Here is a 16532-nt window from a genome sequence, read left to right as displayed (position 1 = left end):
GCATTACGTTCTCTGTTGGTTCCCTTGCCCTGCCTGTACTACTACAGGGAAGCCCTTCATCAGACTCTCTGCAGTTAAAAAAAGAGTTCTCTCTGGTTAAACCCTTTTGAGTGGCCTTCTGTTTGCTGCTCAAACCCTGACAGAGGCACCAAGCCTCCTCACTATTCTAGACTATTCTGGACACTATTCTGGACTCACTCTCAAGGTGTCCAACTAGGGGCCCATAGAAACAGACCAGGGGACACCTGGACCACCTGTTTCAGGTGCTGATTAGAAATGCAGGTCCTTAGGCCCGAACCCAGGGGCCTGCTAAGAGGATCTTCTGGATGTGGGACTGGGGGAACCTCATTTTGTATGCATTTCCCAGATGATACTGGTACACTTTAAAGCACACAGCAATTTAGAAACCTGAGTGATTCTTTGTTAATATATTAAATACAGGATCCAGCATCAGGTCTGATAACTATCTATTTTGAAGCAGTAACAAACATGTATGTGGTCTCTGCAATGCGGGTGATGTGATATGAAAGGTCTGTGATTTCTACCAGGGCCATATTCCCAGGTCTTGCCAGTGCTGCTGTGGCTTATTGCCTGTATTCTTAGTGGAAGGAAATGCTGAATTTCATTCAGAGACTAGTAAAAACAAAGATGCGATTTGTTCTCATCCAGATAAATTGCTGAGTTGTTCTGAGTACTATCTGGGGGCGGGGGGGTGAGAGGTTCAGACACCGCAGTTTAAGAACCCCTGTTTTACAGGAGGTCTCCATAGAAGGGGATTTGAGACCTGGCACAGGTTAGAGGAGTAAATGTTCCTTATGTAAAGGGCAGGAAGTTCCTTACATGAAGAGACCTCTCTTCCTGAGATGCCACGTGACATGGTAGTTAGGAGCGTGGACTCAGGAGGCAGGTCCCTGGGTTTAAATCCTGCCTCCGGCACCTACTAACTGTGTAATCTGACCCAAGTTACTGAACTTGGTTCCCACCAGTGATGCTGGATTAAACCCAATGTCCCATCTTGTACCATTGTGAGGTCATTGAAGAATGTGTGTCTGGTACCCAGTGAGATTCCTCTAAGGCCCACGTGTGCATATGCCCCCACCGGGGCATACACCTGCCCCTAGAACTTTCCCTTAACAAATATTGAGGGGAAATGGCAGTTATTACCCCCACTTTTTTGAGAAACTGACAACCAAAAGAAATAAGTGACTTCCTTAGGGACCTAGGAACCAGTCTCTCAGAGTGGATACCATGGGAGAGGCTTCTGGGGTAACAGGGATGGGGAGAGAGAGAGAGAGAGAAGAACACACAGGGAAACAATGGTTCTTTTCCCACTGAAATCTTTCTCCTGAGATGGCAAATGTCTCATTCCCAAAGCTCCAAAGTAGTCACCCCAGTGCGATGACCTCCAAGAACACTGATCAGCTATTTGGCCATCATGAAATTCAAGTAACATAATTATAGGATGTATGCTAATGGAGCAGGTACATTAACATTCGCATTTCCTTTAGCATTTGAGTTCCTGCAAGAGAAACCTTTTCAGTTGGCAGTGGTTTCAAAGACCTTCACCCTTTTCAGTTGACAGTGGTTTCAAAGACCTTCACGGTGCCAACTGACAAAATGACCCTGAGGGTGGGACTCAGATAGAGTCCCTGTTTTGTGTTGATCTCAACCTACAGACAGTGATTCTGTCCTCTAGGAGTGCCTGGGGCAGCACCTGGTCCCCAGGTACCTGTGGGAAGCCCTCACAGACATTTCCCCAGCGGGAGCCAGTGTTGTGACCGAACTGGCCCTTGTGGGGCTTTTTTCTTCTTAATTTTTATTTAATTTATTTTTTTTTAATTTACATCCTAGTTAGTTAGCATTTAGTGCAACAATGATTTCAGGAGTAAATTCCTTAATGCCCCTTACCCATTTAGCCCATCCCCCCTCCCACAACCCCTCCAGTAATCCTCTGTTTGTTCTCCATATTTAAGAGTCTCTTATGACCCTTGTGGGTCTTATTATGAATGTAAAACATCCCTCAGGGATGGCAACAACCATCAGGGAACTTTGGAAAACTAAGATTTTATCACTTAGAGGTTCTGGAGGGTCCATGGTATACCAGAGCCACACAGTGAGGGGCATGGTGAGGGAGCACACACCTGGGGCCCTGTCTTCGTTGGTGTTGAGGATGGGATGCCTAGAGTTTCACAGGCCTACTCTCTATTGGTGAATTCAAAGCATAAGAGCGGGAATTAGGATGTGGGAAGAGAGAAGCAGAGTCCCTCATGCAGTAAGTCATGTAGGTCATCCAGAGCTTTCTAAAGTCGGAACTTCATGGGTGGGGCAGCCTGGCCCCTTATCTAGTTGTGTAGCTGGCAATGTGTTTATTTGAGATGGATGTCTTTGAATTGCATGCCTTTACACTAGTCCCTCTGGATTGTTAGAAAACAGTTGTTTCTGTGAGTGGCCCGTCTTGACTGCAAACTGCATTTCATTCTTTTCATGATCTTCCTTAACCCCCTTCATTCTTGGTTTAATTCAGGCTCTGCCAGAAGCAGACTCTGAGACCAGGGTTGGAATGCAAGTTGTTATCCAGGGGCAAAGAGAAACATCAGTAGTGCAGTAGGAAGTGGGGCGGAGAAGGGAGGATCACTAATAAAAGATGGGTCATCAAGCTTGCAACAGGGTGGGCACCTGAAGCTTAGTCACCTGGGGAGCCCAGGGAGACAGAATGGTTTCTCCATTCCAGGGGCAGGGGAGTTGGGGTACAGATACACCAGCTCCCATCAGCCATTGCGAGAGGGCGCCCAGGGCGTGATATTGCCCTAGCACTTCTTGACCACTTTGTGTAAGGGTAAATCAATGCTCTTCAAACAAATCGAGGCAGATTCTGATGTTCAAGACACTATGGGGTGTTCTAAATTAATAAGGCCTAAAGAATATAAGACCAGGGGGCACATAGTCACCTGCTTCATTCCTCTTCCCTGATGCCCTCCCCCCCAAATCCTCTTATGCAGAACCCTAGTCTGGCTGGAAGCTCAGAGTCTCCCTCTCTAGTCACTAGGGAGAGTGAGTATTTCCAGGAGAATTACAACTGTGGTGGTGACAGAACCCAGAAGTGACCATGTACGTCAGTCCCACCAAGACATCATGGGGCCATTACATTCAAGCTGTGATGGGGGGGCGGATTTTTAAAAGAAATACAATTGTTGTTGTTGTATTTTCCAAGTTTACTTGAAGAAACTATCACTTGAAACTATGAAAAATACAGAGAAGGGAAAAGGAAATCTTTTTTTGGTTAATATTCAAACCATATTCCCCGGGAGGTTTAGAACAATTTCCACCAAGGCCAGAGTTCTATAGATCTTCCTTAGGAATTGATTGTCCAGCACCACCTTCACTGAAATTAAAGACAGCGACGTGAGAGCAGATGATGTAGTAAAAGGAAATTGTCTGTGAAAACCGCTGACTGTAGATGCCACATAAAGCAGCAGGGTTAATGTCGCACTGTTCAGAGACATGTGCCCTCACAATTCAGAAGCTCTTATGTATATTGACATTTCAGCTAGAGCCTGTTCACCTCCATTAAGCCACAGGCCACGGTGATTTCCTGTTACCTTAGGTGCTTCACAGTTTACTATGGCCAGCGTTTCTCTGGTTTTATTAGTCCCAGTCAGCCTTTGAAACCACCTGATGAGATGGTATTTATCTTCCAGAATCCCAGTTTAGTGGCCACTTCCTCTGTGAAGACTTCTCTGGCCCCCTTCGCTAGCCTCGCCTGGCAGAATGAATATCTCCTCCCATAATCAGATAGGGAGGCTTGTGGCCACCAGTGGGGGAAACCTGACTAATGGCCATAGAGGCAAATGGGGGTTCATTTTTCATTTTCTCACCCAAGAAGCGGCACAGAGAAAGATGATTCCTGACATAGGATCAGCCTGCGAATGGCATCCTCAGAGCTCTGCCATCCCGTGTGTGCTGCTGTGTATCTTCTTGCTTGTTGTCTCATGGTCATATGATGGCTGCTGCTGCCCCAGACACTACATCCAAGTTGAGAGCTAGAAAAAAAAAAAGGGTCACTTTGTTGCATCCGTGCCTTCTTCTCATTGGTCCGAGCTGTGTCATAGGATCATGGCTAGTTCCAAGGAGACTAGAAAAGCTGCGTATATTGTCACTCAGAACTTGGAAGTTACTTCTCATTATTGTTGTTTTCACCATGGCTGTTTGTATCATCTTGGCTGTATCTGTTGCCTGTTGCCCTAATGATGCTGTATAACAAATGGCCCGAAAACCTCAGCAACAGGGGCCCCTGGCTGGCTCAGTTGGTAGATCATGCGATTTTTGATCTCAGGGTCATGAGTTCAAGCCCCACATTGGGTGTGGAGCCTACTTAAAAAACAACAATTAAAACCTCGGTGACATACAACAGTACACATTTCTTTACCTTCTGGGTCTTTTGGGTTCAGCTGAACACTGGGGATCAGTTGACCCATGTCTGGGGTTAGCTGCTTGTCAACTGATACCTGGCAGCCTCTTCTAGGACGAGGGTGACTTGGCTCTGCTCCACATGCCCCTTGTCCTCCTGACCCTGCTCTGCATGTCTCTTGTCCTCCAGCAGGCCTGCTGGGGCACAATCTCACAGCATTATTGTTGTCACATGAGGTGCTTGGTCACGCCCAAGCCCCTTTGCTCCTCTGTGTCTGTGTACCCCCCACAGTACTCCCTCTCATAAGTTAACTCAAGCGGATGGTGTGATTGGTCTCATGTTGAAGGCTATGTGAGGTAAGGAGAGTCACTCAAGGTCACCACAACTTGGAAGTGTCAAGTGTGGGATTTGATGCGAGGTCCTTTACTCCATCCTGAGCTTCCTCCAAGGCTCCAGGCTACCTCTCTTTCTAAAGGGGACACCAGCTACTCTCTGGGTACCTCCTGCTTGGACTCATTCATTTCATATAAACCAGTTCCCTCATTCTGTGCAAGCCCGCCCTGAGACTGGGTGGATATGAATGTGGGAAGAGCATAGTTGCTGCCCTGAAAAAGAAGAGCAGCCAGGTACATGGACTTAAAACGTGGCTCACGGTCCAGGCAGCACATAATCAGTGCCAACGTACAGATTCCCACAGGGAGGGACCTGATAAGTTCCAAGGGAAGTGAAGGCCCCGTGGTTGTGAGCTTGGAGTTGAAACTGAAACAGACCCCTCCTCTCCTCTCCTCTCCTCTGCAGACACCCCTCACTCATCATTTCTGGAAAGCATCCCACAGTTGCTTGTTCTGATTGTTGTAGCCAGGCCGGAGGCTCAGATTCCTGGGTGTGCCGCAACACATCCACCATTCCAGGGATCACCTTGAATATTTTTGAGGGGTTAAGTCTGTCTTGTATTTTTTAGTGCACCTTGTAAAAATAATACTGAAAAAGAACGTCACCCAACAATTCCACATCTGGAAGTCTGTCCTAGAAATGCAAAGGGATATATGAGTAAAGATGTTCACTGTAGCAGTGTTGATGGTTCATTTATTTATAGAGGAAAATGGGAAGCCACTAAAAATAAAGAGGTAACTAGGGTTACTCCTGTTCATGCTGATCACATTGATACATTTATGTAAATGGTATATTTATATAATCAGAATTGAACTTCTAAAATAAAAATAAATAACAAAGAACATCAGTGGCTCTGACTGGCAACCCCCAGAGGTGGCTGGCTGGGATTCTGAAACTGTCCCTCTCTCTCTTGTGGTTGGAGAAGTGAACTTATTAGTAGGCCAAGTGAACATAGAAGGTGTCGATTGGACAGCAGTTCAGGAACGCCCTCTGTGTGGAGAGAAACTGGCCTCGGCAGGAAGGCTCAGAGAGTCCTGGGGTCACATCCAAGGCCTGCCATTTGCTAGCCGTGTGTCCTTGGATTCGCTACTGTACTCTTAGAGGTATCTGGGACCTGGGGCCAGTAACACCCTGCCTCCCACAGGAGTTAGAGAAATTATGTGAGACAATCCCTGTAAAGTATCTGGAGTGAGCGTGCCTGGAGTTCCTGGCCCAACATATAGTGGCAAAAATTAATAATATTATTATTAGTCAGTATCCCAAATTATAGTATTATATCCTTTAGAAATATAGGAATGGCCAAATTAATACAAAAATGCCTCACTCTAAAACATTCAGGCCAGTTGTACTGATAGTACCATCAATATCAGTAGGCTTCCTGCATCTAAAAGTTGACTTCATACATTTGTTTTGTTCCTTTGTTCTGTTTAGTTTTTGAAACTTAGTAGTAGTAGTAATAGAAGATCCATTGTTAGAGCATTTTTAGGTTCACAGCAAAAATGAGCAGAAGGTACTGATTTCCTTATCCTTCCTACTCTGCTACATGCACAGAACCTTCCCCCACTAATACCTTGCTCTATTTTGTTTGCTTTTCCAGGGGGAAACTGATTTCCAGTGGGTAACATGACAGGAATTAGAGCAGAATTTCTTGTAAGCAAAGTGGCAGGCCAGGAGGTGCTCTGTGGCTGGAAAGGAGCCCCATTGCCTGGCAGACCCCTCCAGATGTCCAGAGGTGCCTTGCCACACAGGGTGCCTGATTGAGGCAGGGGCCTCACACTGCCTTGTGCATGAGAACTAATGTGGCTTTCAGTAGCCATCACCCTTGAAATCACAGAGAGCCTGGAAGATCTATTCATTTCCCAACCCATTCCAAGTGTTGATTTGCAATATGTTAGATGAAGTTTCTAGCCTCACGACAGGATCGATACGTAATATTGGAACATAGTCTTAGAAAGATGGTTTATGGACTTGGCTATTTCAGTGAGTTGAGTATGGCAGCTATAGACAGTTTATTTAGATCTTGGTTAATTCACAAATGTACAATTCTGTATTCCAATTACTACATTTGGCTGTCCTTTCAAAGATACTGATAAAGCTTGCGCATCATTGGATCAGCCAAGCCATACAGCAAAAGGGGGTTTGAGTCCACTGAAATTTGGGAGTGTATATTCTGACTCATCCACAAGCTGTAAATAAAGCATTAATTTTGTAAAAATTGACATTTTCTTCCCCCCAAATCCACAGACAAATCATTTTGTACAGATTATGAATAGACCAATCAATGAAAGTTATTTTTAAGGTGTCTCTGCATGCCAGACATCCCAGGCTCCTTGGAGATTAGAAAACTATAAGACAGAGTCCTTGCTCTAAAATCTCCACCACCTACAAAATTCACACAAGAAATACAAATTCAAGGTGGGCATATCAGAAAATATATATAGGAATTATAAAAACAGAGTCATACCAACAGAGGGAAAAACTACTTTAATGTGTGGTGTTACAAACGCTTACATGCAAATATACTTGCACAAGTGTGTGCATGTGTGTGTGTGTATGCCTTAACTCATAGATAATAACAGAAAAGATTGTATGCATTATTTTATAATGTTTCTCATTTAGCAGTGTATAGTAAATGCCTTTTCTTGTCATTAACTGTGGGCTTAAATCATCTCTTTTAACAGGATTTCATCGATTGATGAACCATGGTTTATATAACCCATCTCCTGTGGTATATTGTGTTGGGTTTTGATAATTTATTATAGGCAGCACTTTGGAATGAATGTTTTCATTCACTCGTCTGATAATTCCACAGAATCAAGTGTTAAGATGTTTTTTAGAATCTTACAGTCTGGTTGGAGAGCCCAAACACCTATGTGTGAAAAGGAAAAATGAGTTCATAAAGAGGGGGCGGGATGGCTAAATTGGTGCCACAGCCAAGAGTCAGAGGCCAGAGAGATCATTTCATGCTCGGACTGCTACAAAAAGCTTCATGAAGGACAGCTGTAAGTGACAGAAATCCCGTTCAAGTCATCATAAGTGTAAAAGGCATGTTATTAGTTCATGAAATTGGAAAGTCCACTTCGATTTCAGGGGTGAGCTGGGTCCAGAGTTCATGGGGTGTCATTGAACACCATTTTGTGCGTGTGTCTGTGTGTGTTTGTCAGTCTGTCTGTCCCATCTCTTGGTTGGGCTTCTTACTGTATGAACTACATTCTCTGGCAAGCTCCCTCTGTATGGCAGCTGCCTCCGGACTCGGGCAGTGTTTGTATCTCATAAGCAGAGAGCCCTCCTCTTCCAGCTTCTCTGTCAGTCCCTCATTGGCCCCCTTGCAGAACTTTTGCTCACCCACTACTGCATGACAGAGAATGGGGTGTCCTGGTGGCTAGCCTGGCTCACGTGCCTGCGCCCTGTGCTGACGGGTATGGGGAATGTGCGACTGAAGGTCTGTGCAGTGGAGCAATTTTCAAAAGGAAAAGATGTTGAGAGATCAAAACATGAAAGCATGTCACGCTGAGGATGCTGGAACTTGAAAGATGAGCAGCTATACCCATTTGATGCTTTGGGCTGCAAGTAACAGGAAGACTCCCAAATCAAACTGGCCGAAATGCTCTATTACAAAATCTGGAGGCAGGTATGCTTTAGTACCACATGCTCAACAACTTGGTAATTCCATGAAGTTGACTCAGGGTCAACTTCCTTTCAAGTCCCATTTCCCTCAATATGGCTGCCAGGGGGCAACCAGGACCCCCAGCCCATAACCAGCACCAGAGGGTGAAAAATGGATGCCACTGGCAAGGGCTATAAAACCTTTCCTACAATTTCATTGGATCAGCCCAGGTCACATGTCCGCTTCTGAACCAGTAGCCATCAGTGGGAAATACTGCACACTGATTGGCCAGTCATTTCTACTCCTAGAGGAAAGGGTGGGGTCACCTTCCCATGGGTTATGGTGGATATTGGGATGAAATTGGGGTCCCATTAGAAAGGAGTGGAGGATGGATGCTAGGTGGTCAACCAATGATGGAATCCAAATAAAATTTCATCAATTAGAGAGGAAACTTGGGGTTAAATGGGTGATTTATGCCCAGGAGGTTAGAATTCCAGGGTGTTCCCTGTTTTTTGCTGACAGGAAGCAAGATTGTGGAGCCTGTCCTGTAGGAAACAGCAGAGTGAATGACCTCAGTTAGAAGTATTCATGTGTTTATTCCTTCATTGCACATATATTTTTTGAGCACCTGCTATGCGCCAGGCCCTGTGCCCTGTATTGGGGACAAATAAGACAGATAAAGTTCATATCCTTGTGGACTTCTAGTGAGGGAGATAGACAATAAACAAATTAATTTAACATACAATATATCATGAAAAATCAGGATAAGGTGAATAGAGAGAAATGGGAGGGAGGGGAGTCCAAGGCCTCTTGCTTAGGTTGACATTGAACCAGGGACTTGAAGGACATGATGGAATGAGCCAAGGTCATCTGAGGGAAGTATGTTTGGGGCAGAGGGAACAGCAGGTGCAAAGGCCCTGAGGCAGTCATCCATAGTACATTTGGTGGACAAGGAAGAGAGTGGTAGATGATGAGGTCAGAGAGGAGCGGTGATATCATGGAGGGCCTCCCAAGCACTACAGTTTTTGTACTTTGAGTAAGATGTTGAGTCCATGATGTCAGAGAGTGTTATTGATGTAGAGGGTGTCCAGACCCTCACCCCGTGGCTCTGCTTTGACTCTGACTTTAACCCCTTTTTTCCTCTCTTCCAGGCCATGTACATGTTTTACGCACTGGCCATTGTGTGTGATGACTTCTTTGTCCCCTCCTTGGAAAAGATCTGTGAGGTACGTGCCCTGTATTCTGAGCATGTCTGAGTGGGTCATCTAACAGTGTTGCTCCAGCCTCCTTCAACAAGGTCCTGGGAAGCCCTCCTGGCACCCCCGCCCCTGGAGTGGGGAACACCAGGCATCAGCATGCTTCTGAGCAATGAACAGTATTAGCCCAAAAGCTCCAACAGCCTGCTTAAAATGTCAGGGTGCCGACCCGTAGTTGGCCTTTAACCCAAATGACCAGCACTCCCTGCTCCTTTTAGAGGCAACTCATGGTGCTATTTGGGTTCGACTTTGCCTGTTTTCTTTTCCACTTTTTTAAAGCATATTTATTTATTTTGAGAGAGAGAGAGAGTGCAAGCATGGGAGGGGCAGGGAGAGAGAGAGAGCAGAGCCTGATACAGGGCTTGAACTCCCAAACCGTGAGATTACGACCTGAGCTGAAATCAAGAGTCAGACGCTTAACCAGCTGAGCCACCCAGGTGCCCCTTCTTTTCCTCTTTTAAATCCTGCTCTTCCTTTCTCTGTGCCCCTCATCTTCCTCTCCTCAGTTTCCTTCTGCTCCCATGACTCTCTCTTGTGGGGTCTTCATAGTGTGCTAAATCTTCATCTACACCCCTCCATGACCCTTCCTCTCTGCACATGTACAGAAATGCTCCAAGCAGAGACCCAAAAAGCGAGAAGATGAAAGAACTGTCCACAGAGAAAAGGAAAGGGACTCTGTTCGAAATCAGCCCAGTGAACACCAGGTTGAAGACCAAGTTAAATCCCGTTCATCAGAAGATATTCAGCGTATTTAGAACACTTTCATTCTCTCTCCTCTTTCATTTCCTTGTCTGTTCTGAAATGTAGTTTCCTTTATCTGGAAGCTTTCCACTTTATTTTATTTTTAATTCAGAATCCTGTTTTCAGAAAGGATCTCTCCCAGACACACCTCCCATCTGGGACTCGTTTCTTCATGTCGTTCTCAGACTTTGTCATCCTTCCCCTTCCCTCCCCGCCCATGTGTCTGATTCATTAGTTCTTGGAGGGTGGGGGGGGGGGGAGGGGGGCAGCAGAGGACACAAGTTGCATTTCTGTTAAGTTCCCAGGTGGATGCTGAGGCTGTTGGTCCAGAAACCACACTTCGAGACCAATAACTTAAGTAGCTTCTTTTACATCCTGAAAGTCTCTTTGGTTTTTGTACTGAATAAATGAATAAATAAATAAATAAATAAATAAATAAACAAATAAACAAATAAATAAAAGAGAATCTTTCCACAGGAACCCTGGAGGGGCCCTGGGAGTGGTTCCTTTATTTGGTGGAAGTAGAAGGAAATGATAAGGTTGCATCTTAGATGGACAGAGGGCACGTGTGGAAGTCCTTTGTCCAAAGTGATGTAACCGGAATACAGGTCACCTTATGTAGCAGGAGAGGAAGCGCACCTGTAACTGGGGTCATTTGTGATCTCTGAAATACCACCGCTTGGTGCTCTATTCATTATGCACAGAAGAGTAGTCTCTTTCCCACATTGACTTTTTTTTTACAGCAGATTTAAGAGCCTGTTCTAGAAATGTACATATTCTTGTCAGAATGTTTTCTACTCAGGAGAGATGAAATCCATAGCACTGGCAAGCACACCCCCTGGGGAAGGAAATGAGATGAAATACAGCATGGTCCTTGCCATCCACGGGCTGTGGGGCGCAGAGCAGCTCCAGGGTGATACAAACCGGGAGTGCTGGAGGAAGTGCTGGGAAGTTGGAAAGTACAGAGAGAGGAAAGGGGAGGGGGAGCTTGATTGGGCCACGGGGGTCAGGAAAGGGCTTGTGCAGGGAGCAGTACTGGAGCAGCCCTTGGAGGGATTTTTCACATTTGGAGGCAACACCTTTCAAGGAAGGATTTGTGCAAAGAAGAGTCTGAGCCCCAGGACCAAGAGAGGAGAACCCAGGGCTGGAATTGGCACATGGAGAATCCTGAGGAATGTGAGGCTGGGGCATCAATAGTTACCAGGGCTCAGGAGGGAGCTGGGAAGGCTTTTGATGGATAGAGGCATCCAGAGGCAGAAGATCTCGCACCCCTAGCTGATGATTCTAAGCATCCAGAGAGATGTTGCCAGGGCCCAGGTGAATTAGGGATAAAAGAGGGGGAGATGGAAGGAGACCTGGAGGAAGACGCAAACTCAGTGGATGAGAGAGACAGGAACCGGAGGTGAGCTCAAGGTGTGGACTCCACAGTTAATGCCCCAGCAGGGGCTCTGAGCTGTAATGGACACAGCAGTACCAGGCTCAGCCTCATGGCCAGTCTTGGCAGACCACCACGTGGCGTGAGCTCTGTGTTGGGTTACCTTCCGGAACTCCCTGCCTTGGGGACTCACCTGCACCCCTCACAGCCACACCTTTCAGCTTGAGGTATCAGTACCTCCATCTTATACTCTTCTCAGAACCCCATGTGCGGCGGAGCTGTTCAGTCCTGAGCGAGGGATCCCCAGGATTCCAGATCACAGTGCTCCATTAGGGCCCCTACTGCAGCCTGTTGCTGGCCAGTGGAGCCAGTGGCCTAGGCCGAGCCCATGCTGCCCCTCCATGGCTGAGCAGGGAAGTGCAGCTGTCCGTGCCGGTGCGAAGAGGGACTGACTAGCATCTCCTAGCTGGGACCCAAGAGAGAACTGGCTATTTACTGACAGCCAGGCGCTAACATTCTGGGTCATGATGGAATGCAGAAAGGCTAAACCAGCCTCTAATATATATTTTTCTTGTCTTCTTGCAAATCACTTTTTGGATTAACAGACAGTGATTGTATAGGACATCTTGGCAGGGTATCATTCTTCCCACCCAGCCTCAACGCCACCCCGCATTCTCCCTACCTCAGGGCTTCAAGACTGCATTAATGATGAAGGATGGGTTTCAGGAGGGTGACCCCTCCACCCCCAAAGCTGCTGTATCCTTCTAGAATCAAGACTTGCAAGCTGATTGCCATGAGCCTCATTTTAGCCCGAGAGAGGCATGGTATTGAAACAAATCAATTTTTTTGCATAAAAATGTGGATTTGGCCATCTCTTAAGCAATAAGGATACTTGGCAACATGGTGGGAGGTGGGTGGCATACCCTTTAGAAAGGAGGCAGATGCCCACCATACCTCACATCAGCCCACCCTATACCCCCTGTTACTTGCACAGAATTGGGGGCTTCTAGGTTAGAAATTCTTAGATCTTGTCAAGAGCCTTTAACTCACAGAAACATGCAGCCCCCTCCCTCATCCTGTCCCCTTGAGGAGGACGGCCAGAGGAGGTGTGGCCCAGCAGGGGATGTGCAGGAAGAACCAAGCTCAGGATGGATGGGAGGACCTGAGCTTGAGACCTTGGGAGTCATTGGTGGCCTCTGTTCCCAGGGGAATCCCGACTCATCTATGCTTTTTCCTTGCTCCTCTGTAGCGCCTGCACCTCAGTGAAGATGTAGCTGGAGCCACGTTCATGGCAGCAGGGAGTTCGGCCCCAGAGCTGTTCACATCCGTCATAGGTAGGTGATGACCCAGGGACATCTCAGCCCTGCCTTCTCTTAAGGACAAGGGCTGTGGGGACAGACAGCCTTCCAGTGGGTTGGCTAATAAGAGATAAGAATCTCAAGACCCCAAGGAGCAGAACACCCCCTTCCCACCCACTGTGTTTGCTGTTATTTTTTTGAAGTGATGCTTTCACTTTGCATGAAGGTGTCCCAGATCCTGTGGCCATGGGCCTGTGGAAGAGTCCCTAATGCAGATTTTAAAACTCTCTCCCCCGCTTGGCTATTTTCTGTGGACCCTGAGAACAGTCTAGCACTTCTGAAAACTCTCCCACACCCACATCAGAATTGAACCAGCCACAACAGCCAGGCTGACATCAGGTCTCTTTCAGGGGTCTTCATCACCAAGGGTGACGTGGGAGTTGGGACCATCGTGGGCTCTGCAGTGTTCAATATCCTGTGCATCATTGGTGTCTGCGGGCTCTTTGCTGGGCAGGTAAGACTGACAGCAGAAGGTGGCATGGGGTTGGAGGGGACAGCACGGAGGCGAGGCACGGGCCTGTCTTGCTGGAGCACCACCAACACAGGGGCCAGTGGTCTCGGGCAGCAGTAACGTTGGGTCTCATGCCAGGAGGCTGGCCCAACTTGAACTGGAAAGTGTCAGGCACCATTATTTGGTCTCCATGTTGATGGAGTGGAGAGCACCCAGATCCACATAAGTAATTAACCAGCCCGAAGGTGCAGGCTATAAATCTGAAAGTGTCAAACTCATTTTGAATGTCACGATCTGAACTGGAATGACCTAAAACAATTTAAGGTATGGCTTTGACTCCATGGCAATAGAGTAAATAAGAGTGGGGGAAGGGAGAGAGAGAGACAGAGACGGGAAATGATAGTTTTTTTTCTGCTAAAACCATTTGCTGTCATCACAGCATAGGACAGTTTTGCTATAGCCATCAAGCAATTTATTTACATGTTGACTTAGCTTGCTTTTGGCGTCACAAGGAGTTTTGCATGCCTGCATTTTATCTTTGGAGACTGTTCCACTCCAGGGAGTGTCATGGGGTCTGGTATCTGTTTTGGAAAGCCTTGGGAAGACACCCAAGAAGTTAGCCAAGTGCGAGGCTCTCTGGCAGTTGGGACAGTGCCACAGCTCCCAAGGGTCTGCCAGCTTCGCTGTCCTAGTTCCCTCCTAGGAATTTTGTTCAGGAACAGCAAGATCCTGAGCTCTGCCCAAACACACTTTAAACATCTTCTAGGAAAAGCACCTTCGAGAAGCCCATTGACGGCACTCTGCTTGCAATATTGAGGAGCTTGGTGATGCTAACCAGCTGCCTCACTGTGGGGGCCACAGGCTCTACTGGAGGTGGTGGGCTGGTTTGAAGGGCTAAGGAACAATCCTTTGAACCTTCTTTCACACCCTTTTTGAGGCCCCTCTGTTGTCTAGTCAGACGGCCAGGGGCTCCCACCCTGCCCATCTCTCTAATGCAGACTGGAGAGCCTCTGCAGGAGGCCCATGGCACAGCATTGCTGTTCTCCACTGCGTGTTTCTAACTGCTGTCATTTCATGCCAATGATTTGTCCAGGTTGCCTAGTGGGCTTGCTGCTTGTGGGTGACAGGCAGAGGGACACGTCAATCTCATCAGGAATTAGCTCCAGAGCCCCCAAGTGAAGGGTACTTCTGGAGCTCCTGGACAGCTGTGTCCACACGTGGTGATTGAGCTCTCCCCAACTTGATAGACTGACATGTTCTTTTTTCTCATCCTTTTGATCCATCATGTCTGACCTTAGATTCTGTGGACCCACAATATGATGATTTTTAGACCTCTTATAAATATAGTTAGTGCAAAAAAAAAAAAAATCACCCAAAACAAACAAACAAAAAAAAACGAGCCTCCATCCACGCCTTCAGTGCTGTTTGCACTTCCCTGGATCTCGTCTGTGTCCGCCGTCTTCTTGTTGCCCTCCGGAGATGAATAGTCACATCCTGCAGAAGAAGCTGTTGCCATTCACACTCTCTTAATTAGCATTGTCACCATTAGCAGTATGATCATTAGGCTGGCCGTTATTCGTGTTGTCATTAGTTCATTAGTCATTTGTACCTGCCGCCTGATGGAAAGGCAAGCCCAAAGGGGGAGAAGCAACGTAAAGAAATGAAACAAGTGACTGGGAAGTATCTAGTAAATGCCATGCAACTAATTACATATGAAGTGGCTTGGATTCACTTGTATTCATAATTTATTAGCAATGCAGTTAATCACTGGCTTGGTTAGGATGCCTGCTTAGAAGGCAGATTGCTTCCTGAACTTTAGCATGTGCTGGTATCAGTCGCTTTACTCCCTCTGGAAGGTCTTTGCCAAGCTCGTCTCACAACCCTGCACCATCATGGAGAGAAGAACCCACCACAACCTTGTAGCCCACATGATGATTCTGGGTGCTGGCACCTCCTTCTGCTTTTTCTTGTCTCCTGCCCACTTGGAGGTTGCTGAGACAATCCACCTCTCTTCCTCAGGAGTTTGTGGAGTCCCTGAAGTCTTCGCAGAGGGAGAAGAATTCTGTTTTAGAAAGAACGTGGGCCCAGGAACAGGACTGGCCAGGGTTTGAATCCTGACGCTGCCATTTGCTGGCTGTGAAATCTTGGAGAAGTGACTTTATCGCTCCTCTGAGCGTGTTTTCAAATCTATGGAGCGGGTGGGTGTAAGCCCACCTACCACCTAGCATCACCATAAGGATGAAACGTTCACATGTTCATCATTAAGCAGGAGTCGGCCCACATGGTAAATGCTCAATAAAAGACACCATTATCAGCTCTCAGAAGAGCCATGGGGTCCTCACCTCCAAATCCCACCTTATGTCACTATGATAATTTGGCTGAGAAGTTGATGGGATCAACTAACTAGTGGAATAGCCATGGGATACCAGGTAAGGAAGGAAGGGAAGGTCAAGGAGAAGGTCTCCTACGCGAAAACCAAAATGAAGAGATGTTGACCAAAGAACGATCTCAGAGGACTGGTCCTCGTCTCTGTGCTGTCTGATCAGCGGGAGGGAAAGAAAAACTGTGAGAAATGAACATTCCCTTACATATTGAGAAACAAACATTCCCAGGTGATGCAGCCAGTGCAGCGGAACATTACAGCAAGGGCTGGATATTGGGGAATGAACTGATTAATAAATCCAGTCATGGGTCTCACTTAGCATGGTTATTTATGTGGCTCCACACTTTCATTTGGCTGGGAGAACTCCCCGCCAGTGCCCGTGGGCCTCTTTCTAATGTATTCCGGCCTGAAGGGCTGCTCATGACCAAGTCTGTTACTCCTCTGAAATCCAAGTAATTAAGCAGTAAGGTTTGAGTTCCTGTCTCAATTAGGGTTCTGATGAATTCGATGTAATTAAATGTCTGCCGTATTTGCAGTTTGCAAACATACCCAGTGCTTTG

The 16532-nt window shown here is 46.8% G+C and overlaps 1 protein-coding gene across 2 annotated transcripts in view; it reads left to right on the top strand.

Moving 5' to 3' along the window:
• Positions 1–16532, top strand: part of SLC24A3 (solute carrier family 24 member 3) — a 488983-nt gene that overhangs the window by 340118 nt on the left and 132333 nt on the right. For both annotated transcript variants that reach the window (XM_058684774.1, XM_058684773.1), the window contains exons 4-6: positions 9560–9634; positions 13030–13114; positions 13489–13592. In XM_058684774.1, coding sequence (XP_058540757.1) covers positions 9560–9634; positions 13030–13114; positions 13489–13592 — 264 coding nt within the window. The remainder of the gene's footprint in view (positions 1–9559; positions 9635–13029; positions 13115–13488; positions 13593–16532) is intronic.

This window comes from Neofelis nebulosa, chromosome 9 (assembly GCF_028018385.1).
Source record: "Neofelis nebulosa isolate mNeoNeb1 chromosome 9, mNeoNeb1.pri, whole genome shotgun sequence".
Classification (NCBI taxonomy): domain Eukaryota; kingdom Metazoa; phylum Chordata; class Mammalia; order Carnivora; family Felidae; genus Neofelis; species Neofelis nebulosa.
This window is presented reverse-complemented; position numbering and strand designations above follow the sequence as displayed.